General features: G+C 39.7%; 1 protein-coding gene across 2 annotated transcripts; it reads left to right on the top strand.

The window, feature by feature from the left end:
* The first annotated feature begins 195 nt into the window (after positions 1–195).
* Positions 196–27991, top strand: ETF1 (eukaryotic translation termination factor 1). Of its 2 annotated transcripts, XM_086702938.1 has the most exons (11): positions 196–350; positions 511–614; positions 17044–17219; positions 17730–17869; positions 20473–20611; positions 21541–21731; positions 22798–22927; positions 23877–24032; positions 24405–24469; positions 25246–25393; positions 25676–27991. In XM_086702938.1, exons 2-11 carry the CDS (start codon positions 529–531, stop codon positions 25756–25758), a joined length of 1314 nt encoding a protein of 437 aa, XP_086559064.1. In that variant the 5' UTR covers positions 196–350; positions 511–528; the 3' UTR covers positions 25759–27991. The 2 variants fall into 2 exon arrangements, with proteins under 2 accessions (XP_086559064.1, XP_086559066.1); XM_086702940.1 differs by lacking the exons at positions 196–350; positions 511–614 and adding an exon at positions 719–741.

A 27991-nucleotide genomic window follows, 5' to 3' on the forward strand; every position in this document is an offset into this window, starting at 1 on the left:
AGCGGGACCGGAAGGAAGGCGCCACTTCCCCGCCCCGGGACCTACCTCACAAGGCAGCGCGAACCCAGCCGTGACCAATCAGAGGACTCATTGTAGGCCGCGGCGCGGAGGGCCAATGGAAAGTCGCGACGCGCGCAGAGCTTCCCCTCTTCCGCACCGGCCCCCTCCCTTCCGCCCGCCGACTTCCACTTAGCCTCTGGCGGAGGAAGTGATGTCACAGGCCCCATGTGAGCGGATTGCAACACATGCAGCTGCCTGGAGAGAGGGAGCCGGTGTCCTACGTCAGAGCCGCCGCCGCGGAGCCGCCGCCGGGGAGGAGCAGCCGCTGCCGCCCAGGACTGGGCCCTTAGGTAAGCCGAGGGAGGGAAAAGCCAGCGACCGCCGCGGCGGGCTGCGCGGGGCAGGAAGAAGAGGGCCTGTCGGGGGTGGCAAGGAAGGGGGCCGCTCTGCCCCAGCGGCGGCGCTAACTCTGTGGTCTTGGTGTCTCCGGGCCCCGCCGGGCCGCTCTAGGGAGGAGGAGGCGAGAAGATGGCGGACGACCCCAGTGCTGCCGATAGGAACGTGGAGATCTGGAAGATCAAGAAGCTCATCAAGAGCTTGGAGGCGGCCCGCGGGTGAGCGCCGCGTCCGGCCCCCCCGTGCCCTCTTGGTTCCCGGACCCCTCAGGATGGCCGCCCCCGCGCCGCATGGCCGGATGAGGAGAACCAGGCACTAGTCAACTCCCGCCTTCTGGATCTCTGGGTAGTAGCCCCCGACCCAGGGGCGAGGGTCTGCGCGGTTGGTCCGAGAAGGGATCCTTCCCCTGCTTCGGGGCATAAGGGGCCCCGCTCCCGGGTCTCGGACCACTTAACCCCTTACGTGAGAGGTCATTGCTACTTTTGAATCTCTCCCAGGCACTTGAATCCAACACTTCCCTCTTCGACTCCAGGTGCTGCCACCCTACTCGGGTACTTGGGGAGAAAGGGCTCGGCCTTCCCTTCCGAACGCTCTTCCCTGATTTCCTCTCTTCTTCCTTCATGTTTCTCAGCCATACCTTATTAAAATGGCCTCTCCCTCCTGTTTTTCTGAGACCCGAGTGGGTGAAGTTTGGATGGGACAGGACGGAGACGTGGTCAGGGACAACCTCTTTCTGACTTCCTCTGATATCTCTGGGTCTTCCAGCTCTTCCCAGATGACTTCCCCCAAGTCCTCTAGTTACCCCCGGAGCTTCCTGGTTTTAGCTGTTAAAGTATCCGCCTATAAATTGAAAATGCCAACATATGCGGGGTCGGATAGAAGGGACATTTTGGTTGCCTGGGTCTGTATATCCAGGAGAAATCCGGATCATGGGGCAGTTGATGTGAACTGTTAACAGGGTCGTTTTTCTCCTCTCTCTGGAACTTTCAGGGATAGAGGTTCCTGATGTACTAGTGCTTGTTGAAATTCATAACTGAATTAGATGGGCTTTGGGTCTCCTTTTGTAAATTTTGTGGACGTGCACTATGGAAATGTTATATTGAAACTGGGTGTATATGCTCCTTTTAGGTTAACAAAGAATTACTTGGTAAAGTTGTGTCAGAGGTACTCCCCTTTTCTCACTTTATTTTGTTCTTTTTCCAGTTGTAGGAACTTTTTGGTTACAGGAAGTGGCCCAAAAAAGCATTTGGAACATGACATATTTGTATGTTTGAGCATTCTTAGAATAGCAGAGTGCCTTGCCCCAGGCCATTTTGAAGGTTTGTTTTCAGCACAAGAATTGTGCATTCTGATTTCCAGTCCAGGTTTGTCTTTGATTGGTTGGCTTACAATGATAGGATTAATTAAGCTTTTAATTGTTACCCTATGAAATAAGGTGTACTTAGTTACACCAAAGAGCTAGGGTTGATAATTGGTTTTGCCCTTGTGTCTTGTTCTTACTAAGTGACATTTCTGCTTGAAATGAAGCTTCTGAAAGTTTGGCTCAGTTCAGTGACTTGGGCTTTTGCTAACTCTTTCCCTGATGGAAATTGAAGGTGGCAGCTTATTTTTTATTTAAGTTTGTTTCTTTGAACTTAATAAAATACTCAGACCTATATAATAATCTTACAGGAACTTGAACCCAGATGGTTCTGTGCCATATGGTAAATTGAATAATTATTCCCCAAGTGTGAGCACATTATATTACAGGAGGGGTAATACAGGTCCTGACCCATTATGTCTGATGCATTACTAGGAATTAGCTAGCCAGGTTCTTTCATTTCACTGGGATCTTCTGTTGTGTTACTTTCAATTGAGTATGGCTTTTATGCATCATTGATGCAGTGTTTAAAGTTGGATATGACCTGTAGATTTGTTCTCTTACTACTTTAATTTGGAGGCAGGTTCACACATTAGAAACTGCATACGTTATATTCTCTTAGGAAGTCTAAAATAAATTAACGATTATAATTTATTGTCTGAGTGTAGTAACATTAAAAATAAAACATTGCATGTAATAACAGCATTTCTTTCTACGGCTTGATGAAGGAAGTTAATTCTTACATTTGTCCCTTGCCATGTTACCTAGCCACTTGAAACCTTTAAGCTCCTCTTTACAGCTTTTAAAGGCTTTATCCCTTTATTAGCAAAGTTCAGTAAAGTTTAAAGCTCACCAAAAATGAGGTTCTTAGTGACTACTTTTTAGTGATGAAGTTAGTTTGGACATTTTAGACCAGAATTAAAGCTTTCTCAAATAGCTGGGAGTAGTCTTCCTTTAAACAAATTATGTGGTTGATAATCATTTCCTACTTTGCTTTTATTCAGGAGTTGATTGCATCTTAATCCCATGAAAATTTTAAATCTTGGCTACTTCTGGGTATTAGTAAAGAGTCAACAAGTGTATTCAGCTTGCTTCAGAAGTTTCCCAGTACATACCAATTTCTTTTCAGGAATAGCAAGATTTCATGTTCATGGCTGAACTGTATTAAAGTCTGACTCAGATTATCTTAGTGTATGTACAGTGAGAAATGTTTTCTTAACACTAAGATATTTTAAGAAGTGTAATGACATTTAAAGACAAACTGAATGACCAAATGAATCTATACGTACTGGTGTTGGGCAGCCTGTGGATTTAAGGAGAAAACTGAAAATGTTCAAGCATGGTTATTAGCACTAGATAGTGAAATTTACTGGTGGATAATAGAATTGTTTTTGAAACAAATTTTTTCCCCTCCCAGTAGTGTAGAATTCTGGGCATGAAAATCAGATTGGTTTGTTTTTAACAGCTATAAAGTATGGTGTGATAAGAGTAATTTTGAAATTGAGTCAATTTGTGATTATCTTTTGATAATATTACCCATATTTAGCTTTAAAAGGGAACTGCTGCAAAATGGACTCACTAATTAAGTACATCTGAACAGAGTGAAGTTTCTAAGCACATACTTTATGGAGTAGTTAGTATGTTCTAGACACTGTTAAGCAGTACGCTACTTCATTAATCCTGGCAGAAAGTGTTGACACCATTTGATAGCCAAGGCAATGGAGGCTGAGAGGTTAAATAACTTGGTATCTGAAGTGTAGCAGAGCCCAGGGCTTGAACTAGTGTGTTACACAGTGCAGTGGATATATTAAATGTTTTCAAAAAATATAAGGCTGGATTGACTCAAATTGTAATCTAAGCTATAACAGCCTTTTAATATTGTCATATCTGTGGAAGAGCATTTATAAGAGCCAAAATGACTAACATAGGGAACTTGGCCAGGAGTCTTTTTGTAGCCCACAATGTACTTAATTTTCTAAATTGAAAGAAGTATTAGTCATATAACTTAAATTTAAGTTAGCTGAAACAGACCTATTTAGTATCATGTAAGTTTAGTTGAATGTTAGTTTTTGTGTGTGTGTTAAATAATATGCCACTTTTTTTGGTATACGTACTCCCACTTAATGTTAGTGGAAGTTCTTCCTGATTTATGATTCTCCATCGTTGGCTTAATGGGGACAAATGTGTATGTAAGCCAAAACTGGAACTAGAGCCATGTGAATGGAACTGTGGTTGTGGGTATTCTGGGTAAGGAACTAGAGCAAGTGGAATATAATGTTACAAGAAAGGTAGGTGGGAAATTTTTGGGGGGTGGGTTGTTTTTTTCCTGCTAATGTTTTTTTGAACCGTCAAGAAATTGCCCCAGAAATAAGGATGGAAGCTTTATAGTTTTCAGGTAATAAAATCATTGCCAGAGCCTGTTATAGCCAAGGACAATGGTACATGTGAGAGACAAGGTTAGTTTGGGCTAAATTGCATCTGTAGGTGTCAGAATACTTTTTCACTTATTTTGATGAGGGAACCTTGTATATGTCAGAAATAATGAAGGCTCAGATAACCCTTGTTTGAAGATCTGCACAGTTTGTAAACTTTATTTAGGTCTTCTGTAGTGGTCTTTGGCATTTTTAAATTTTCCTGTTTAATTAAAAAACAACTTGTAGATATTTTGACTTTGAAGAAAATAGAAATAATTTGGCTATATACATCACTGTCTTTTCTTTCCCAAAATATAGCTTCTTTTCTGCTCTACTCTTAAATAGTTCTGAAACCAAATTGGGAAGAGGGTCCCACACCAAGCATTTTTCCAGTCTTAGAGGATAACAGCTGAGTGTCCTACAGTTTAATTCTAGTATTACATAAACTTATCATCTGATCCCCTAAGGTGAAGTATTCAGTCCCATAAGACTGCCCCCATTTGTGGTAAGTCTGGGCTTCCCCTACTTCTGACCTACAGGCTTTAAATTGGGGGCTTAATGATTTGCTAGAATGGTCCGCAGAACTTAGGGAAATACTCTACTTAGATTTACTGATATATTATAAAGGATACAAATGAAGAGTACTTAGGGTTAGGTCCAGAAGCATCTGAGTATAGGAGCTTGTGTCCCTGTGGAACTGGGGCATACATCCTAGGTTAACCAACCCAGACGTTCACTAAATCTTGTTCAAGACGTTATAAAACTTAATCTGCAGATTGTCCCTCCTTCATGCCCCAAACCTTACCCAGAGCTCTTTGGATGGAGCTGAAAGTTCTAACCCTCAGGTAGTTACCTGGCCTTTCTGGTGACCCCCACCCCATTCTGAGACCCACCGTTAGCCACTTCATTAATAAGTCTGGTGTGCTCTTTAGAGACTCCTTATGAGTAACAAAAACCTCCCATAACCTAGGAAATTCTAAGGGTTTCAGAATCTTTGTCAAAAGCTGTGGATGAGGGGCGCCTGGGTGGCGCAGTCGGTTAAGCGTCCGACTTCAGCCAGGTCACGATCTCACGGTCCGTGAGTTCGAGCCCCGCATCAGGCTCTGGGCTGATGGCTCAGGGCCTGGAGCCTGTTTCCGATTCTGTGTCTCCCTCTCTCTCTGCCCCTCCCCCGTTCATGCTCTGTCTCTCTCTGTCCGAAAAATAAATAAAAAACGTTGAAAAAATAAAATAAAAAAAAAAAAGCTGTGGACGAAAACCACATACATTTCTTATACCATATAACCCTTTTTTTAATAAATCTCTATAAAATTCTTCACATTATGTTGAATTAAAATTAATTTTGTGAGATTGTTGAATAGGTTTTTTAACCTTACAGACAAATAATTTGGACAGGCTATGAATATGATTTGAATCGAGTAAAGTATATTAAATGTGTTTGAATACCTTCCCCAAGTGAAAATTGTTGGTTAATAGAACATTCACCTAAATGACATGTGTAATGTTCTCAAAGCCATGAATTTTAGATACTTTTATTTTTACTTAGGTAAAAAAAAAAGTCAAAAATTAGAATGTTTTTAATTTCTTGAGAAGAGATGAACGTAGACTAAATTACAACTACAGACAGAGGTCTTAGTCTCTTACTAAGAGGTCAGGATACAAATGCCACCAACAGGTCTGAGCCATGAGAAGAGAAAAAAGGGAAGAGAAGATATTTGATAGGGTGTGGTAGCCTTCATGCACTCCTGAGTGTCATTGGTTGCCTGCCTCAACTCAGAACTAGTTCTAACAGCTGTTGATTAAGAAATAATGTTTTATGCACTGTGAACCTAATGAACAATTACTGTCTTTGAATTTCAATCCTTGACAGACTTCTCATTGTAGTAGCAGATATACTTATCCTTCCAGGAAGGGAAGGCTTACTGTGGACACACTCCTAGGTAAGCACAAGTGTCTAATTAGAGTAACTTTTAAGGCCAAATGCAGTGTGGATTATAGGTGTCTCCCCCCCACCCCCATACACACAGACCAGTTGGAACCGTTTATCAGAGGGCTCTTTTTCTTAAAAGCTTGGAGTTTGAGGGTGTGCTCAGTGTGGCCCCTTGTGCCGGATGTTCTCTTGTGAGAAAACTTAAAATAAGTTTGGGAGCAGAGCTGAATGGTCTTACATCTTATTTGAAGAGTCCGAAGGAAAAATTTGCCTCTTTTCCCTAGACCCACTGCTGAAACTAAGAATTAGAACAGCAGAAATTTCTTCAGAGTCTGGCGTGTTCTCTCTGGATCTCAGAATAGAACCTTTTTGTAGGATACATTCTATAGGTGTCTATTAATTCTTCAGCAGCCTGTTATCTTTTTTTTTTAACATTTATTTTTGAGGCAAGGGAGTGACAGAGAGGACGACACAGAATCCAAAGCAGGCTCTAGGTTCTAAGCTAGCCACACAGAGCCTGATGTGGGGCTCAGACCCACAAAGCACGAAATCATGACCTGAGCCAAAGCAGCTGCTCAACCCACTGAGTCACCCAGGTGCCCCTCAGCAATCTGTTACCTTAATGAGGGGGAGAGGGATTAGAGAGAGGGCTTTGAGGCCCTTCTTTCCAGCAGGTTGGAAATTAGGTTTCTTGTGGGCACTTTACCCAAAGAGCATGAAGTTTCCTTTGATAACAGCTCTTATCTAATGCCACTGGACACACTTTAAACCTTTGCCTGCTTTGTATTAAGAATGGAGACTTCCCAGGGTGCCTGGGTAGCTCAGTTGGTTAAGCATCCAGCTTCAGCTCAGGTCATGATCTTGCGGTCTGAGTTCAAGCCCCAGGTTGGGCTCTGTGCTGACAGCTCAGAACCTGGAGCTTGCTTTGGATTCTCTCCCTCTCTCTCTGCCCCTCCCCAGCTTGCGCTCGCTTGCTCACTTGCTCTCTCTCAAAAGTAAATATTAAAAATTAAAAAAAAAAAAAGAAACTTCCTTGTTTCTTATTTTTGTCACTTTCTGAACAGATACCTTTTCTTTCTCTGAGTATCAGTGAATGAAAATTAAGAGAAATAATTTTTTGCTCTCTTCTCACCTCCCCCCAAAACATAATTGAGTTTTTACAAGCCATAATTTCATTATTCTCTTACAGATACAAAGATGAAAACAGATTTGATTCTTACATGTTTACATTGATCGTGTTTCCTGTGCTTTAATCCAGCTCTTTCAGTCTGCTTAATTTGTATGTAATTAACAGCAGTTTTCAAACATGAAGTTTACATCCAGTGTATGCTTTGTCTTTTGTCCCCATCCTTCCTATCCAGTTCAGAGGACTTGCTGTCTTCAGATGCCTGAAAACTACCTCTTGTCATGCAGATTAACTTGGGGATATTGTGCCTGTGCTCTTCTGTTTTCACATTTTCATTTGATGCTCTAAGGTCTCCTTGAGAAGAATGTTCTTAGTCAAAACAAAAGATTTTTTTCCCTGCCACATTTGTGGCCCTCTAAATCAGATATTTCTCCAAACTCACATCCAGAGTTCTAGATATATAAAAATTGAAGCCTACAAATGCATTTTTACTACTAACCAGTTAGCTTACAAACTTAAATATCTGTAGGTTGGACACTGGACATTTTGAAAGAAATGTGTAATGCAGTGAGAACATGGTCTGACACACAACCCTGAATTGATTATATGAACCATTTCCAGACCCATGTTAGTAAGTACAGAATAACACAGTACATGTTGAAGAGGGGTGTGCTGTAAGATGATGATTAGGGTCTAGAATGAGGTGTTGGACATTATCAGATACCAAAAAAGGTTGTATAACTACTCAGGCAGATTTCCTAAGCAAGGCAGGTACTGTCATAGAATGTTACCTTGGGCAGTAGTATTTGGCTGATACAGTATCTTTGATACAGTGATGGAGTGAAGCTGTAACTGCTCTATGGCTTTGAAATTGTAATTGAAATTCATTTTTGATTGAAAGCCAGTTAGTCTAAAATTAGATCCAAGAGCTTTGTGTTGGTTGATGGTTGGTGAGCTGTCAGGGTATTGAAATAGCACAGAGCATTTGTGCATGTGTGCCTTGTTCGTAAAGTTGGCATGACAAAGCTTAAGACAGTCCCAACAGTTTGCCTTTCAACCTAAATAAACTTTAATTTGCAAGTAATGAAAAGTGCTGATCCCCAAACATTAATTCCTTAATACCTCTGGGTGTTTTTAGATTTTACTAAAAAATATTCTTCCTTTCTTGGCTCCTATTTTCTGGCATCTTCTGGGCTTAATGACTCCATTTAAGCAAAGAGAATTCTCAGGAAAGACAGGGTTAGAGGTTCGTGGCTGAGATGTGTTTTAATAAAACTAGTTTTCTAAAGATGAGGTGAATAGCCTACATTTTGACTCCTCACAGCAGTTCTGTGAGGAAACTATTGCCATTTCACGGATGAAAAAATTGAAATAAAGAGTGATTAAGTAGCTTGCCTAACATCACACCCCACCCTGGTGAGGGGCAGTGCTGGATTTTCTGTTCCTACTTTCCTGATTTCAAAGCCTGTGATCTTATTATACCACGCTGCCTTCCTCTTTGATTGGTATTTCTTTGCTAAGTAGAAACATCTCCCATTCCCTTCTGAAAGGAGGACTCTTGTCCAAGGAGATTTGCATTTTACTAGAGGGAGCAGGTGTGCTGAGACCCAGGAGCAAAGATAAAAGTAAAACAGACATGCTATTTGCAAATCTACCCAAGGAAGAACTTGAGTACCAAACATATTTACTCTTAATGAGCATCGCTGGTGAGGGAAGTAACTTGGGTTTAAATCCTTCCACAGAATTTCATTTTGTGTATTAGAACAGTAAGAAGGCGGCAGTGGCTTCTGTTTTATGTGAAAAGTACTTATAGTGGTGGTAAAGAAACATCAGGTGAACTATCTCATTTCTAGGATTCCTTGTAGAACACTGGTGCCTAATGCTGGTTGTGACTGATACCTGTAGGCTTTGCTTTGATGTGAGACTACTAGAGAAATTTTCCAGCTTCTTCTGCTCCCTGGTGGAATATTCCACTAGGTTAACTTTGTGAAGTTGTTAAAATTTTTCTTTTTAAGACCAAATGAATGCCTGTAATTGTATAAAAAGGCATCAGATACATACATTTTTGTTTTGGGTAACTAAGTAATTGTAGTGCTTTTGAGGGTAAAATACTAAAATGAACCTTTGTAAGCTTTCTGCTGGAAATTTTTGGGACATGTGAGTTATTCTTTTCTCTGTAGAAGCTGCTTTAATGTCTCAGTATATTCAGATCTTGGACTTTGTCCCATCTGGTAATGGCTTCTGACCCTAAGGTCAATTGCATAAACCAATTTCTGGTAATTCTGTTTAGTCTTTTGAACAGTAATAGAATCCTCCCTTCTAGTTTGGTATTCTCTGAGCTGTTTATAAAAGGCAGGCCCATCCACCTCCAATCTGCCTCATAGATGATGAGGGGCCAGGGCATCAAGTTCAGGATGAACAAAATTAAGCAAAAGAAGACACTTTGGAAGTATTGGTTTTGTTATGTTTAAAGACTAATGGAGTGATTTGGGTTTTTTAACGAAGCGAAAGCTGGGACACTTAGTCATTTCTAGGCAAATGTTGGTTCCTCTCCAAAGACTAGCAAAGTTTTAAATGGTAGTTTAGAATAAATCTCTGGTGTTTGCCTAGAGGAGACCAAATATAGAAGATCCTCTTTCTGATGTTAAGAATTAACCGTTTGTTTATTCATCAGATTCATGTGCTAAAATGATTTTTGCCCTTAAGAAGCTTCTATAGACCTAGTGTAAGCAACATGTTATCTTACTATTTGATACTTGATGGAAGAGAAAGTGGGGTTAGATCTTTGAAGTGACTGACAACTAGACAGAAGTAGTGGCTAACTCTGGGTTATATCAAAATAATGTGAACCATGCCACAGCTGTAGGATAAAGCTACTTAAGCTTTTGTATAATAAAATTATTTAAAGTGTTAGAGGGGAGGGGCGCCTGGGTGGCGCAGTCGGTTAAGCGTCTGACTTCAGCCAGGTCACGATCTCGCGGTCCGGGAGTTCGAGCCCCGCGTCGGGCTCTGGGCGGATGGCTCAGAGCCTGGAGCCTGTTTCCGATTCTGTGTCTCCCTCTCTCTCTGCCCCTCCCCCGTTCATGCTCTGTCTCTCTCTGTCCCAAAAATAAATAAACGTTGAAAAAAAAATTTTTTTTTTAAAAATAAAAAAAAAAATAAATAAAGTGTTAGAGGGGAAAGGATTTCTGCTTTTCTTTATACAAAATTGCTTCTGCTCTAGCTATATTAATTTGAACTGCATTTTTGGTTTGGTTCTTTTGTTCTGTTGGAAGATTTGATAAATCCTGTAATCTAAGAATGGTAGTTGCCTACCACAAAGTCAGCTTTTATCTCTGGACTTACTCAGATTCAAATAAAACTTACCACCATCTGAAATACCCCCCCCCCCCTCAACTGTGCTATCATGTTAATTCTTTCTGATTATACTACTAAAGAGCAGAGGGGTAGAGTACATGGAGCTACAGTTCCATCTGGTTACCTTTGAATGAGCACTTCCTATCTGCTATCCATGCATGCTAGGTACTTCACCTGTATTACAGAACCCTCATGACCTTGGGAGGAAAGTAGAAACTGAGGTCCAATCTGTGCTCCTGGGGCACCTGGCTGTCTCATTTGGAAGAGCATGTTGATTCTTGATCTTAGGATCATGGGTTCAAGCCCCACATTGGATGTAAAGAGTACTTAAAAATAAAAAATCTTCAAAAAAAATCTGTGCTCCTAACCAGCCTCCTACTCTGTTCCCATATTAAACCCATATCAGAAAGACTGCTGTAGTCTCAAAGTTTAAACTTGGTATGTTTGGTAAAAGAAAAATAGAAACCCCATGGTGAATAAGAAATACAGACAAAGGCAGTAGAAATTGGAGAGGAACTCAATGATTTTTCAGCTGGTGATCCATATAATGTGGCTAGCTTGGCAGTTATCAGAAATGATTTGACTGAGATTTAAGTTGAGTTTTTTGAGCTTGAAAAGGGGATGGTGGGAAGCCTTGGGCATCCATATCCTAGGCACGACTCCATCAAACATTAAGATGAAAGCTCCTTGGTGAGCACATACTCTAAATCGTAATTACAAAGTATTATAGGCAGTCTCTAAAGTGTTCTGGTTCCTAGCCTGAAAGTAGTTTCATTACGTAAGAGTGAGGAGAGGGGTAGCAGGACATTTGTGTTCTATCTGGGAAAAGTTGGACAATTCATTGTGGTTGTATTGCTGCCAGAAAGGGTAAATGACAGCATCTTACCTCCTGCAGGTGGGTTCTGTGAGTTGATCTTCTTTAGGTGTGGATGAGGTCATGGAATTTGAGTTCAGCTGGCCAAGAGATCCTTCTTGCAGATGCAGAAAGCTAGCCAAACCAGTGATCCTCAGCCCTAATTACACATCAGAAGTGATGCTGATTCTGTTGGAATCAGTCATTCTGAAAATTGAGACTCCCTCTTAATCACAGTCACCACCACCGTCACTGTCCCTATTGGGGGAGTGATGGAATCAAGGTGGAAGAAGGGGAAATTTTTGTTGCTGAGCATTTGTTTTGCTCCTTTAGAAAATTTTCCAGAGATTCAGGGTTCTCATGCAAATAGGTCACTGAACTGTGAGGTTTTTTTCTTTTTCCAGTTACCTTTCTAAAATGTTCTTGAGCATTATTGATGAATCTTAATAAGCTCTTTACAAGTGAAAGAGTGCCTAGATTTTCTCTGCGTGTCATTCATCAGAAGGTACCTTGAATCCAAAGGCTGGAATTCTGAGACCTAAGCTTACACACATTCCATAGTCCAGGCTTGTTCTGATGACCTTGCATTTTCTTCCTGAAATACATTGTAGTTCTGGTACTTCAGGTAACCTTATAAATGTCTCTGTGTTAATAGTGCTCAGGATTCACAAAACCTTGGATTGATAACTGGTGGCACTATCATAACCTCTCATCTTAGGGAGAGAAACTTTTCCTTCAGCCATCTATTTGAGACTGAAGGAAGGAAAAGCTGTCAGCTCTTTATTTAAATTCTCTTCCTTCCTGAGTTTTGTCTAGTTTTATTTACTGTCTGCATTTAGTCTATTTACAACTACTACTTCCTTCTGTCTCCCAAATATTTTACTTCTCAGAAGTTAGTCTCTGAAAGCATTGATGAACTCTTCTTTGATAAGGGAAAATGCCCCTAAAATGGTGAGAACAAGAAGGAATCTAAGAGCAGAAGCCCCTGGAAGCCCTATGTGGCACATTGTTGTGTATTGTCTGTCTTGCTTTGCCCAGTTTTTACAACCTGCATGTGAATCATTGCTGTACCTTATAATTCACTAACTCTTAAATGAAAGCCTTTTGATTTTTGAAAAAGGATATAGTGGCAAAGCAGACCAGTACATGAAAACTCTTAAATTTAAAAAGGTAGTAGTTTGTATATGTAGCCAGCAACTCCTTGGTGAGAGTTTTACTTCTTGTTTTTCCCTGTGGGTTATTCGGGTTACTTTGAAATATTCAGCTTCCTTGGGGAGCCTGGATGGCTCAGTCATTTGAGTGTACAACTCATGATTTTGGCTTAGGTCATGATTTCACAGTTCTCAAGTTTGATTTGAACCCGGGGTCCAGCTCCACGCTGATTGTGCAGAGCCTACTTGGGATTCTCTCTCCCTCTCTTTCTGCCCCTCCCCTGTTCTGTGTTTCTGAAAGAAAAAAAAAGGAAAGGAAAAAAGGAAAATTGAACTTCCTTGATTTTATTTTTGTGTTTACACAAACTGGTCTAGCGACCTTGAGTGGCTTGCCTTGAGGGTAAATGAGCGGTTATTTTGTTTGGAAACTTTCCTGGTAAAACTTAAATATGCTTCTGTTAAACCCAACATAAAAAAAATTCAGATATTATCAAGTAGCCTTTAAATTTTAAAATAGAGGCCATCCATTTAATAAAGATGAATTCAAAAATTTAAGGTGCTCCCCCTCACCTAGGAGAGAGAGAGAGACGTAAAGGGGAAACTAGTGAAAGGTCATTTTTTGAGCATTAATCAACATTCAAAGGGAGTAGGAGGCCAAAACTAACTTTTAAGTAGTGTTTCAGATTTAGCAACTTGGTAGAATTTTTTGTTTGTTTGTTTTTTTGTTTCGCAAGCTACATTTCTGAATTACTTAAGTGGAAACCTATGGCAAGATAATGTTCTCAGGTGTCTTCATTACTTTGTCCTGTAGAATGTTACATGGTTGTAAGTGTAAGGTTGGTTGTCCAACTCTGGTGCTATAACAGCAAAGTTGCTTAATGAATGCTTATCTTCTTAACCTATCTGCAGTGGAAAGTAAATAGCTGCTTATCTTAAGGTCATTGCTTTGTCCTCTGCATGATTATCTTGCTTTAAGGATTTCCTTCAGGCATTTTGGGTTCACTCAGTGAATTTGTCCCAACATCCTCTTTAGCCTTAAATTTTCCATCCTTTGGGGTCTGGTGCCTGTTAACTTCCTGAGCTGAGCCTTCACCCCTGCTATCCTTAGAGCCCCTTCTCTTTCCATTCCCTACTGATTGCCTCTTTGCTAGTTCCATCTCCTAGGAAACTACTCTGTAAATCAGAGCACGTCAGCTTTTAAAAACTGAGCCCTTTTGAGAAATAACTCCTTTGATCCCTAAAGATTCCAAGAGCCCGTGGGATAGAGAAATACGTTCTTTTGAGAATTGTTAATCTGAGAATAAGCACAAGCTAGTAAAGTCCATATTAAAACTTCTCATATATATCTTCTTTTTTCCCCATTTTGTACATTTTCTTATTGTGCATAAATTGACAGCCCCTGTTTAGAGACAGGTAAATGGCAACTACAGTAGAGACCATGTTTGAAGTTAAATTTACGAGTCTAATGTTTCCAGTCCCTGTGAAAGCAAAGTCTTCTCCCCCTTAGCCTATAGTGTTTGACATAACTCTGTTAAAGACTTATCTGAAAGGTTCTTAGGAAATTTCCTTTTTAGAAACCTAGAAAGATAAATTACTGGAAGAAAAGCAGTTTGTTACAGTTGGTTGCTTAAAAATAGGATCCAACGAACTCACTGACGGTAAAGAGCATTTTTCTTTTTTTTTGTAATTGAAGATAACCATTTGTTTCATTTGGGAATTCTTTTTCCATCTAGTTCAGAAACTGGAACATGGCCACAGGTAGAATTTTATGTAGAATTTTTTATTTCTGGGCACCTTCTCCTGGTTTAGAAAAATTCCTTTTATGTAGTTGTATTGTGAACATTAAAATGAAAAACATTTTAGAGAGTGATACACCTGACTTAATGTGTGTTTGTGTGTGCATGAGCAAAGGATTGTCCTGAAGCAGTTTTGTTTTATGATCATTTTGATTGTGTTTGTGATGCCAAGTAAAGCTGCTCCTCATAAATTTGCTTGCTTCTCTGGTTTGGCTAGAATACTTGTTCCCCTACCCAAGGGGTGGCAGCAGAGCACACACCATACTTTACCAGGTACTGTCATTTGTCATTGATCAACTTGTAGTTCATTGAGGAAAGTATCGCAAAGGTTATGAACTGACCTTCTGGGTTTTAAATAGAAACCCCAACAGAAACAGTGCCAGTTTCTAAGATAGAAAATAAGCTGATAATCTGAATGTAACTATTCTGATAGTTGGAAGGGCTAGATAGGCAGCTTGTCTGCTTATAGAGAAAACTTGTATTGCAAGGGAACTGAGGGATTTACCACTTAGAAGACTTTAAAAGGGCAAGGTCTTATGTAAATGAGGTCCTTTTCCAACATTAATACTGGGAAAAAACAAATTTGCAGGATTAATTTTACTATATGAAGATATTTTTCCAGACATTTTAAAATTTCAGATACCTGTGGATAAAGGTTTTTTCTACATTTTATTGTAGAGTGCCCCCAAGAACTCCTAATTTAAAGAGAATGTGTGCTTTAAATTTTTGTGTTATCATAAATGAACTTTTAGCTTTTATATTGTGGCAGAGTACACACAACATGAAATTTAACCATGTTGGCCAATTTATTTATGCAGTTAAGTAGTGTTAAAAATACGTTCACAATGTTACACAACCAGTCTTCAGAACTCTCTTTATCTTAGAAAACTGAAACCATGCTAAACAACAAACACCCTATTTCCCCTTCCCCCCAGTCACAGCAACCCACTGTTCTTTTTGTCTCTGTTAATTTGACTTCTCTTAGATACCTCATGTAAGTGGAATCATACAGTATGTGTCCTTTTGTATATGACTTATTTCTCTTAGCATAAATTGTTCAAGGCTCATACAGATTGTAGCATGTGTCAAATTTCCTTTAAGGCTGAATAATACTTCACTGTATATATGTACCACTTTTTTGTGTTACTATTGATCCATCAAATGGATAGATAGACGTAGGAATTCTAGCCATCTTTTGGCTGTTGTGAACATTGCTGCTGTAAGCATTAGTGCCTAAGTATCTGGTTCCCAGTTTCACTCTTTGGAGTATATACCCAGAAGTGGCAATGCTAGATGATGTGGTAATTCTGTGTTTATGTGAACGACTGCCATGCTGCTATTCATAATGGCTGTGTGATTTGACATCACCCAGCAAGACATAGGGTTCCAATATCTCCATGTCTTTGCCAACAGTTGTTATTTTGTTTTTTGATGGTAACTATTTTAATGGGTGTGAAGTGTTTTTGTGTGTTGATTTGCATTACCCTGATGATTAGTGATGAGTTCATTTGTTTTGATAATGTAGTTTTGTGTTTGCTTCAAGTAGAAGTAGAAATATTGAAATGAGATCTTGTTAATAAATGTCTGGAGAATGTAGCTAAAAAAGGTTTTGGCATCAATACTGAGGTTATACAGAAGTTGGTGGCTGCTCAAAAGGGACCTCCCACGTGGCAAGGCTTTGATAGTAGTGTCCTTCATAGTTCAGAGTTTGGTCCTGGTTTTGAATTTTAGAAGCTGGAATTTGTTTGAGCACCCTGAATTGGCCAATTTCTCCTATATGGGGTGTGTGTGTCTTAGATTGAAAAATGATTAATATGGGGCGCCTGGGTGGTTCAGTTGGGTGGTTAAGTGGCTCTTGATCTTGGCTTAGGTCACGATCTCACAGTTGGTGGGATTGAGCCCCACGTTGGGCTGTGTGCTGACAGCAAGGAGCCTGCTTCAGATTCCCTCTCTCTCTCCCTCCCTCTCCCCCCCCCCCCCGCCCCCCTCCACACACTGTGTCAAAATGAATTCTTTTAAAAAAGTGATTAATATGTAAAATACGTTTAGAGAAACACATAGAGTAGATGTATGATTTCCTAATTGGGATATTTGTTTGAATTCCAAGATTCTGTTATTCCTATTAGGAACTAGTTTAGTTCCTAAGGGTGCTAAACTAGTGATTTTAAATTTTCATGGTGAGCCTGGAATTTAAAGAAAAGGAGAGACACTATGATATTCAGTTATTTCATCTAGACTTTGTAAAGACTGGTTGTATCATCCTGTGGTGGCTTCTCCCACTGAAGAACCACCAGATTCCAAGCTTCTACCATGGACTCACTGTCATATTCCAGCCTGTTATCACCCCCTTATGAAAGCTTCTCTCTTTGCCCTTGAAGAATGAGGTGTTTCCCAAGCATCCTTTAAAGTGCCTTACTACTTTTTCTTTTGGCTAGCTAAAATTGATTCAAATAATTGAGTACCTATCACATTCTGATCACTTTTCCTAATTCTGGGCATACTTTGATTACACGGGAATAGTCCCTATCTTCCTAATCACTGAGAGTGATATATTTCGATTTTAAGGGGATTTCATTAGCTCCCTTTACTATGATAAGCATGAATTTAAACTCTTGACTTATGTGGTACTTGAACCTCTGATGTTACTCTTTCTTTCACAGCAATGGCACAAGCATGATATCATTGATCATTCCTCCCAAAGACCAGATTTCACGAGTGGCAAAAATGTTAGCAGATGAGTTTGGAACTGCATCTAACATTAAGTCACGAGTAAACCGCCTTTCAGTCCTGGGAGCCATTACATCTGTACAACAAAGACTCAAACTTTATAACAAAGGTAATCTAGAATTTGATCATTTTCCTCCTCTATTGTGTTTTGGTTATATTTTCCACTTTGATCCTGCCATGATGCTTTTGGTCACTATTGTATCTTTTTCAGATAGCTATCAGCAATTTACCTTTGGCCTTGGAACTTACCCCTCTCTACCCTTTTTTTTTCTTTAAAGCTAAGTAGTAGTTACTTAAAAGTGTAAATCCTCCTTTTTTAAACATCTCAAGTATTTTTAAAATTAGGGAGAGAATTCTGCCGGAGAGATTTACAGATATTTCTGCTTTATTTAAATTATGACTTAAAGGAACCAGGGACACGGGCACCTGGCTGGCTCAGTCATTAGAGCATGTGACTCTTGATTTCAGGGTTGTAGGCTCAAGCCCTCCATTGGTTGTAGAGATTACTTAATAAATCTTTAAAAATAATAAAGGAGTAGGGACAGTACTAGGAACATTTTCTATTAATTGAGGAAAATTAGCTATAGACTTAAGTAGAGAAATTGTGTGTTTTTTGCAGTACCTCCAAATGGCCTGGTTGTTTACTGTGGTACCATTGTAACAGAAGAAGGAAAGGAAAAGAAAGTCAACATTGACTTTGAACCTTTCAAACCGATTAATACGTCATTGTATTTGTGTGACAACAAATTCCATACAGAGGTAAGAAGTTCAAACAGTATTTTCATCATCCCAGAAAGAAACCCTATATCCATTAGCAGTCATTACCATCCTCCCCCCCACCCCCCATCCGTACCCCCGCCTCCCCAAGATCTCTCAGCTCTAGGTTACCATTGATTTTGTCTGTCTCTCTAGATTTCACTTATGCTGGGCATTTCATACAATGGGTAGATTTTTGTGACTTGTTTCTTTCACTTAGCATCAGTACTTCATCCTTTTTTATTACCAGATCATATTTGCTATATTTGATTTATCTGTTCATCAGGAATATTAGGAATAATAGTGCTCTGAACATACATGTACCATATGTGTGACCATACGTTTTCATGGGAGGGCAGTATATATACTTAAGAATGAAATTGCTGGGTTAAATGGTAACTGCTTAACCTTTTGAGGAATTGCTAGACTATTTTCTAAGTCATTGTACCACAAGGCTGGCTATTTTCAAAAAAAAAAAAAATTATACATTAATTGTGACACACTGAATGACCATCATGTTTGAAGAAAGTGCTAAACTGGGTTTGGAGAACTGGTTAGAGGTGAAGAAATAATTGCCTATCTTTCCATCTCTCCCTGTATACCCATGATACTTGCCTATATTTCTTGCATCCTTAGTTTTCAGTTCACAAATTATAAAACCTTTAGGACTGTAAGAGCTTTTATTTCCCCATGAAACTTTTGAGTGACAGAGCTGCCATAAGATAAAATTTAAGGGTGGAAAGGAAACCTCATTAGAGTGACCTAAATCAGTCAACAGTAGAACAATCAGGAATTCACAGCTGGCTCCTAGTTCAGTCTTTTGCTTTTCATCAACCTAGGGAAAAACCTCTACAGTGGAATTAGAACTGACATTTGTCGACACAGTTTACAATGGATGATTTCTGCTAACTTGACAGGAAGTCCAATTCCAGTTGGATCTTGGTTCGTTGCATAGATGGTTGAGACTGTTCTCTGGGCTATCTTGCCAGCCTCTTTTTGGCGAAAGCTTCATTGGGAAGGCTCTTAGCTACCATGTCCCACTTACCTGTATCTAGTTTCATGAAAGCAGATTTCAAGTCTTAATTTAAGTAGTACCTGTTACTTGTGTTATCTAGCTTTTATTAAGCTAGCTTCATTGGTATTTCTAAACCTTAACCCTTCCAGGTACTCTTTAATCTTGCTAGCTTTGTTTATTTTGGCTTCAGCTGATATGTTGATAACTAGATGTGAATGTGACATGCTGTACAACACAATTTATGTCGCTTCATCAGGACAATTACACATTCTTAAGAGGGATAAGTATTCCCTGATGAGCAGAATTATTGAAAACCTAAACTAATCAAGCCACCTAACAGATTGTGACATAATGGCACAACATTCATGTCTTAATGCTAATTTTCAGATATGGTATGATTAAAGATTGATTACTAATGATTAATCTGCTTTCTGGTCAATTCTTAAAGGAAATATTTTCTTCCTTAGTTAAAATGGAAAGGGTATTTCTTAACTCCAAAGAAGCCTGGCACCTAGGAACTAGTCATCTACCAGGTGTGCAGATTCCATCAGGAAAACTCTTGACCCATCTATATGGGTTCCAGGACTATTTAAATATTTGTTCTTTGTGGGGACAGAACTATGGGGATATAATTATAAGCTAACCTAGAAGGAGAATTTTCCCCCAGAAAAACTCCAAATCATTAGCTATATAATACCTTTAAAATAAAATTGAGTTTTAGGGGTGCCTAAAATTGAGTTTTAGGTGGCTCAATCCGTTAAGTGGCCAACTTCAGCTCAGGTCATGATCTCACCGATTTCTGAGTTTGAGCCCCATGTCGGGCTCTGGGCTGCCAGCTCGGAGCCTGGAGCCTGCTTCAGATTCTGTGTGTGTGTGTGTCTGTCTGTCTGTCTCTGTGTGTCTCTCCCTTTCTCCCCGCCTCCTCTCCCTCCCCCTCCCTCCCCCACTCACGTCTCTCTCAAAAATAAACATTAAAAAAATTTTTTTTTAATAAAATTGAGTTTTAGATCCTGATACCATTAAGGGTATTCAAGACATATATGTTAAATGAAACATTTCAAATCTAGATCTTTTTGTAGACTTTCTGGGTTTTCTCCTCATGGACTCCTTCTCTAGAGTTGATTTACAAGATACCCTTACTTGCTATAATGAATGCTGCCTGCTAATGATGGGATAATACAGAAAGTGACCTGATGGAGGTTAGCTTTTTGTACTGTTGTTGTTTTAGAGTTTGGACTTTTCATTTCAACATTATGTTCCATGGATTGCCATCAGTCTAAATCAAATCAAGGATAGAATTAATCTGAACCCTATACCTCTCTTGGTTTTCTATTCATGTGTCCAGGTCAGGTTTGTTGAAAGGCTTTCTATTATTATTGTTGGTGTTTTTCCCTGCATCTGTTTCAAAATTGACCGTATGGGTTACGTATTTATAGCTATAGTCTAAATTATTCCATAAAATGACTTTAAGTACTCCTACCATTGTGGATGGGGTAAAAGGGCTTGTATGTACATCCTTTTGGATTTTGTCTTGACCCTAACAAAGCTTTGGGATTTATTTATTGTGTGATAACTTATGTTTGCTTTTCAGGCTCTTACAGCACTACTTTCGGATGACAGCAAGTTTGGCTTCATTGTAATAGATGGTAGTGGTGCACTTTTTGGCACACTCCAAGGAAACACAAGAGAAGTCCTACACAAATTCACTGTGGATCTCCCAAAGAAACATGGTAACACAGGAGGAGAACATGAGCCCATTCTGTGTCTAGCAAAAAAGAAACAAATAGTACAGTTGACCCCTGAACAACACATATGGGTCCCAACCTCTGTGCACAGTTGAAAACCCACATAAAACTTTTTTTTTTTTTTTTAAGTTTACTTGTTTTGAGAGGAGAGACAGAATCCCAAGCAGTCTCCATACCCAGTGCAGAGCCTGTTGGCAGGGCTTACTCTCAACTGTGAGATTGTGACCTGAGCTAAAATCAGGAGTGAGTCAGATGCTTAACTGACTGAGCCACCCAGGCACGCACTTTCGCCACCCACCCCCACCAAACACACACATACAATTTTTGACTTCTCAAAAACTTACCTACTGATAACCTATTGTTGGAAGCCTTTACCATTAACATAAACAATTGACTAACACATGTTTTGTATGTTAATTATATTTTGTACTGTATTCTTTAAGTTAGGGAAAAAATGTTAATGAGAAAATCATCAGAGAGAAAATACATTTACAGAAATATACTGTGTTTTTCTTAAGGGTCAACTGTAGGGGCACCTGGCTGGCTCAGTTGGTGGAGCGTGCAACTCTTGATCATGGGGTTGTGATTTCAGTCAAGCTGCACACTGGGGGTAGAGATTACTTTAACAAATAAAATATTTTTTTAAGGGGTGGTCAACTACATAAAGGGAATAACTCCAGATGAGAGTCATCATGAAATGACACATGACTCATTGGTGCTTATGATTCTTCTTTTGATAAGATAATTGGTATTTATTCTGAAAATGTGTATCAGTTTGTGCCAAACATTCATTTAAAATAAATAGTAATTTTTCTCTGTCTTTTTGTTAGATAATGGCATGATTCGTTTTTAATTAGCAAGTTATTTTTTACTTCTTACTAATTACCCATTTTTTCCCACTTTTTGTGTCAAAGGTAGAGGAGGTCAGTCAGCCTTGCGTTTTGCTCGTTTAAGAATGGAAAAGCGACATAACTATGTTCGGAAAGTAGCTGAGACTGCTGTACAGCTCTTTATTTCTGGGGACAAAGTGAATGTGGCTGGTCTTGTTTTAGCTGGATCAGCTGACTTTAAAACTGAACTAAGTCAATCTGATATGTTTGATCAGGTAAGTGAGAAGTAGATGCTCTGTTAAGTTGCTAGGTGAGAGTAGTGGGTCCTCTGAGCACTGGGACATGCACATCTTTTTGGTTTTCAAGTGATAGATTTCATGTTTAAAAACAAGTTGACAGAATTTCATGTTTAAAAACAAGTTGACAGGTTTTTATTAAGAAACACTCCTCCACGCTTTTCTGGGTCTTCTTTCTCTTTGAAAACCAACCATTTTTTTTTTTTTTTTTTTTTCAACGTTTTTTATTTATTTTTGGGACAGAGAGAGACAGAGCATGAACGGGGCAGGGGCAGAGAGAGAGGGAGACACAGAATCGGAAACAGGCTCCAGGCTCTGAGCCATCAGCCCAGAGCCTGACGCGGGGCTCGAACTCACGGACCGCGAGATCATGACCTGGCTGAAGTCGGACGCTTAACCGACTGCGCCACCCAGGCGCCCCAAAAAACCAACCATTTTTAGATAGAATCATTATGGTCTGGTGGCAGCTTCTGGTTTAGTGAATTGCTATAATTAGCCTCAAAATGGAATGTGATTTCAGAGAAAGTAGGGGTTTTTCTGGTCTTCTGATTTATTTCTGGAGGTAAATAAAGCAGTGAAACTCCCAGTAATATGATAGAGCTGATTAGCCTAAAGCATTTAATCCAAAAAAATCTTTTGGTCTACGACATGGACTCAGGCATAACACATTTCAAAGGTGCTCTTGAGAGGGAGTAGCATTATATGGTAGAAGTCTCAACCAAAGAAGTGGTGTTGTACTCAACCACTTTATATGGCAGGAACCAATATCCTGTTTCCTTAACAAGGAACTTAGTCTTGTTGGTGATTAATGAGTTGTCAAATCTAATCAAATGTGTGATATGACTGGCTGGGGAAGTTACACTTTACAGTGTTGCTCACTGAGACCTGCTCATGAACATACTGGGCTCTTTCCCCGTATTCTCCCTCTTTAGACTTTAGTTAGAAGTGGTTAAAGACCCATTAAGAAGAAATGTGTCTTGGTCAAGGTGTTTTGAAGTATTAATGATGCCTTTTTTTTTTTTTTTTTTAAATGTGTGTATGTCAGAGGTTGCAGTCAAAAGTTTTAAAATTAGTTGATATATCCTATGGTGGTGAAAATGGGTTCAACCAAGCTATCGAGCTATCTACTGAAGTCCTCTCCAACGTGAAATTCATTCAAGAGAAGAAATTAATAGGTATCAGTGAAATGCAACTTACTTATTATGTGAAATGTATTTGTATGTATATTTGTGTGTGATTATATATATGTAACAAAATGCCAAAAGGGTAAGAGGAAGATTGAACGTTTGTATTAAAATCTTCCTCAGTGGAGTCATTAATCTTCCTTTATTCTTGAGTTCTAGTAAGTGTGCTTGTATTTCCACTCTTTTTACCCTTTGGCAATAGGAACCAAACTTCAGTTTTCACATATTCTCTTTTATAATGCAGTGGTGAATAGAGACCAAATTAAAGATTAATCTGGCCATTGGGGCACCTGGGTGGCTGAGTCGGTTAAGCATTGGCTTGGGTCTTATTCTTACGTTTCCTGAGTTCCCCGCTTGGTTTTGTGCTGACAGCGTGGAGCCTACTTGGGATTCTCTCTCCTCTCCTCTCTCTGCCCCTCCCCTGCTTGTGCTCTCTCTCAAAAATAAACAAACCTTAAAAAAAAAAAAATCTGGCCATTATTTGGCTTTGTTTCTGATTTATGGAGCACACATTTTTCCAAGTGGTTCTGTATTTGGCCCCACTATTAACTCTTGAGTCAATTTCTAGAACCTCAACTAGAGTGGTAGGACTTTTCACAACTTTTGGCTCTTATTTTTAAGTTGCTATTTTCTCTCTCTTGAGTTTTTTTAAGTTTATTTTTTTATTATTTATTTTGAGAGAGTGCATGTGTGTGCAAGCCGAGGAGGGGCAGAGAGAGAGAGAGAATATCAAAGCAGGCTCCACACTGTCAGAATGGAGCCTGATGCAGGGCTTGGTCCCACAGACCATGAGATTATGACCTGAGCCAAAACCTAGAGTAGGATGTGCAACTGACTGAGCCACCCAGCCACCCCTATCTCTTGGATTTTGAGCCAGAAAGTCTATTTCTACAAAGGAAACTTTTAATATATGTGCTTCCTCACCTATCCTTCATCACAGGACGATACTTCGATGAAATCAGTCAGGACACGGGCAAGTACTGTTTTGGAGTTGAAGATACACTAAAGGCTTTAGAAATGGGAGCTGTAGAGATTCTAATAGTCTATGAAAATCTGGATATAATGAGATATGTTCTTCATTGCCAAGGCACAGAAGGTATGAGAATTAGAAAGTTAAATAAGATTATGGTTTGTTGGTGACCTCTGTGTTCTGGAAACCTGGGGTGGAAATTTGGGAGAGGTGGCTTCTGTCTGCGTAAACTGTTTTGCTTGAACTGATAAATGTCTGCTTAAGACTGTTAAATTTCCTGAGTACAAGAACTGTATCTTGAGTATGTTTGGTGTTTACTTACAGTAGGAGCAGTATACCTGGTAGACATTAAGTGCATGCTGACTAATACTGCTTATAAAAAGAAGGTTGATAGAATGAATTCAGAAGCCCTTTCATCTAACCTGACTTATCTCATGGGACTTAAATCTGCTAGTGTATAAGAACTAGGTTAACATACTTTTTCCCCCAATACTACAGAGGAGAAAATTCTCTATCTAACTCCAGAACAAGAGAAGGATAAATCTCATTTCACAGACAAAGAGGTATGTGATTGTTTTCCTAGTTTGGTAATAAATGCAAGGAAAGGAAATCTATGTTAGGGCATTGGCGAAGTAGAGTATCAGCTTTGAGATACCAAACTTCATACTCTTGGCAGTGGGGGGCAACGGGAGGTGGTCACGTCTTATATGCTACATGCCTGTCTGATTCCAAGGAAGGAGACCGTGCCATGAAGTAGTTAAATATTCTCATTCTTGAAATAGTAAAGAGGAAGATTTGATTGACTAGTGCCTCTTCTGCATTGTGAATCCTGTGCTGCTTTCTTCACTCACTTTATAAGCTTTTGTACTGAAACAGCTTCTGCAGCTTTGTCTGTATGCATCACCACAAAAGTGTCACCTGTCCAGCACAGATCACTTAAAGTTCCTCAAATTCTGAGTTGAAGGACTTTGTTTTTCACAAGGTTGCCCTAAAAAGTAAATCTGGCTTGTCTCTTCTGGGCTGTTAAATGAGTGCAGCCTGGAGACACTTTAGAACAGCCTGACTTTAGAGACAACAACAGGAACCAGAAGTTGAAAAACTGCTAAGTGTGTGTTGACATTTTATCATTGAGCCAGAGCCTGAGGAGGAATGTTATTTGAAATAGAACTTCTGTGCTATTAGAATTATGTCATTAGAAACCAGAATTCACATAGAGCATGGCACACCCACTTAATAAGGAGAGAGAATGAGAATGATCGTGGGTCTGGGAGCTAGGGTGGCTAAGTCTTGATTACATCCTAATCCCATTTTTTCTGTATCTTCATGGTCACCCTTGCAGACAGGACAAGAACATGAGCTGATCGAAAGCATGCCCCTGCTGGAATGGTTTGCTAACAACTATAAAAAATTTGGAGCAACGTTGGAAATTGTCACAGATAAGTCACAAGAAGGATCCCAGTTTGTGAAAGGATTTGGTGGAATTGGAGGTAAGTAGCAAATAAGAAAACTAAACTTACAGCCAGGGTCTCAGGCCAAAGCTTTCCTGGCTATCCCAAAATCAAGCTATGAGATGAAGTGTGCTCATCCAACGAGGCAGAGACAGGAGGTTGAGGCAGCACATGGTTGCAGGTTCCTTGGTTGGAACTGTATTTTTTATCATCATCTCTTTGTTTTCTGTAATTCTACAAGGGAATTAGACTTTCCTTATTGAAGTGAACCCTCCCCATCCCAGGAACACTGGTGATTTACTCTTTGATTTGCTTTCCCAGGTATCTTGCGGTACCGAGTAGATTTCCAGGGAATGGAATACCAAGGAGGAGATGATGAATTTTTTGACCTTGATGACTACTAGGTAGTCGACATGGGTCCGGCAAAACGTGCCTCACCCTCCAGCATCCAACCCAAGGAGCATACCCGTGGTGGAATCCAAACAGATCCCTGCCTTACAATTGGAACATTTCCAGAACTTAATCCATGAGCATTGGATATTGAAAAGAAAACCGAAACAAAACCAGACCCAACCCTACACTTTGGTTTGTCATGGTGTCAGCGCAGCAGCCTACAACTAAGTTCCTAAAATGCCACTTTGGACTAATTTAAAAAAGAATCCCAGTTTTTACTTTTACTCGATGGTGAAATTGGTTGCTCTTGTATTTTATGAAAAAAAAAATGATTTTTTTAACCTTCATACATAGAATCAAAAATACTTTAACTGCTGTAAACCTTCAAAAGTTAATAGAAATGAGATCATACTGGTTTGTTTCTTATTTTGATTGGAGAAAAATTGCTGCATTTCGCAGTGACCCATTTACATGGCATTCTCAGCTTAGACTGCATAAGAAGAAATACATGCGGTGAAATGTTGGAACCATTTTTTCTTGGTCTCTGTTTAATGTTGAAAGGGTGAGCTAATAGGAGGCAATTTCAACTTCACTCCCTCACATTACTCCTCCCCCTCCAGACTGTCAGTTTCAAGGATGCAAATTGCATTGCAAAGTCAAACTGACACAGGAAGCATTTGGGCCAATGCACTGTTCCCTTTCATCTGTTTTGCAGGCGCATTTGTGCCCAGGGTTTGGGAGCCCTTGGCATCAATTGCATTGATAAGGGTTTCCATAATCTTAGCCTACTAGAAACCAGTTTGGGATGGATATGATGGGGCTTCTGTGCTATTGCTGGGATTGGGAGAAATAAAACATGCAATTTAAGTGGAAGCAAAGAAATTTAAAGAATATTTTATTTTGCTTGGGTCTGTCCTTGGTAAAAGGGAGATGGTTGTGTTTTCCTTGTGTTGGATGGCATGATTATGTGAATGTTTTGATTTTTTTTTAAGTGAACTGCAAGGTTTTTCACAGGAACGACTGACAAGACATGTATGACTGTGCATGTAATTATAAACCCCTGACCTCCTGGTGGGGTTGGAGCATCTGTTTCAAATATGGGACTTACAAGCACCTCTCATATGAGAAATTATGGGAGGGGGGTGGGAAGGGCAGGGGTGGGAAGGGATGGGACACAGCTTCTGGCACCAAGGACTTAACTATTGTTGGATCCAAAAGAGGGCCTGAAAACCTGAAGCTCACGCTTCATAGCTGGGTTCTAAGTTGGATTTGACCCCAGCTGACATGCAAGGTCATGGCGTGCCCGAGGTGGTGACAGTGAATAAAGTGTATAGGATGTGCCCAGTGGTAGCAATGGAAAAAAGTATACCAAATGGACTTTGAAGGACCAAAGGTTTTTAAAAGTCAGTTGGTATCGTTCCCACACTGATAGAGTAGTGGGGTACATTTGGTTTTCAAATTGGGTACTTTTAACACTTTAGTGCCTGACTGCTGTTCTTCACTGACTTGACTCAGTCACTCGTAGCTTTATTGGTCTGAACCAGCTCCTTGTTCCCAGGTTGCAGACCTGCCTATCGTTCCAATAATCCTGTTTCACTTGAATGAAGGGAGTATGTCTTAATTGTAAAGCTTCTGGTTCTCACATTGTATACTCTGAGGTCCAAATGACTGTCTTTTAATGTATAACCTGATGTCTCAACCCCCAGTGAGAAGAGTCCATTCTTTGGTATTCACCAACGTGGGAGGCTTCACCGGAACAGGCTTTTGCTTTGGGCTCTGCTGTTTGTTTGCAGAACACCCAAGAGCGAGCAAACATGCTCTCTTCACAGCAGTACCTTAGGGTTTTGCCATTGTAAATGGGTCTAATGTGATATGACAAGACCAGAGAAATTGGATGTAAATTTACATTTTTGAATATGCTTGTTGTTTCACATGATACATTTAGGGTATGCAGCTCCTTTTGTAGTTTTTATTTTTACTATTTAAGTTTGGAAATGATGCCAAATTTTTGTATTTCTTTAATCAATGTGTTCTCTTTGGTGATATATATTGCATTATATATTGATGTGTGTATCAATATATACTGATATGTATTACACTTACACATACAAACACGTAAATAAGAGGGGTGAAAACCGTAGCCTTTGCATTCTCTATAGCCTCTACAGAGAGATCCTAAGCAGCGAAATCTTGGTGTTGTGATGTACAGAAATGGAGAAGAGTATTAAACCATATTTAAGAATA

The sequence above is a fragment of the Puma concolor genome, chromosome A1, assembly GCF_028749965.1.
Source record: "Puma concolor isolate L17-30 chromosome A1, mPumCon1.1.hap2, whole genome shotgun sequence".
In the NCBI taxonomy this organism is placed as follows: domain Eukaryota; kingdom Metazoa; phylum Chordata; class Mammalia; order Carnivora; family Felidae; genus Puma; species Puma concolor.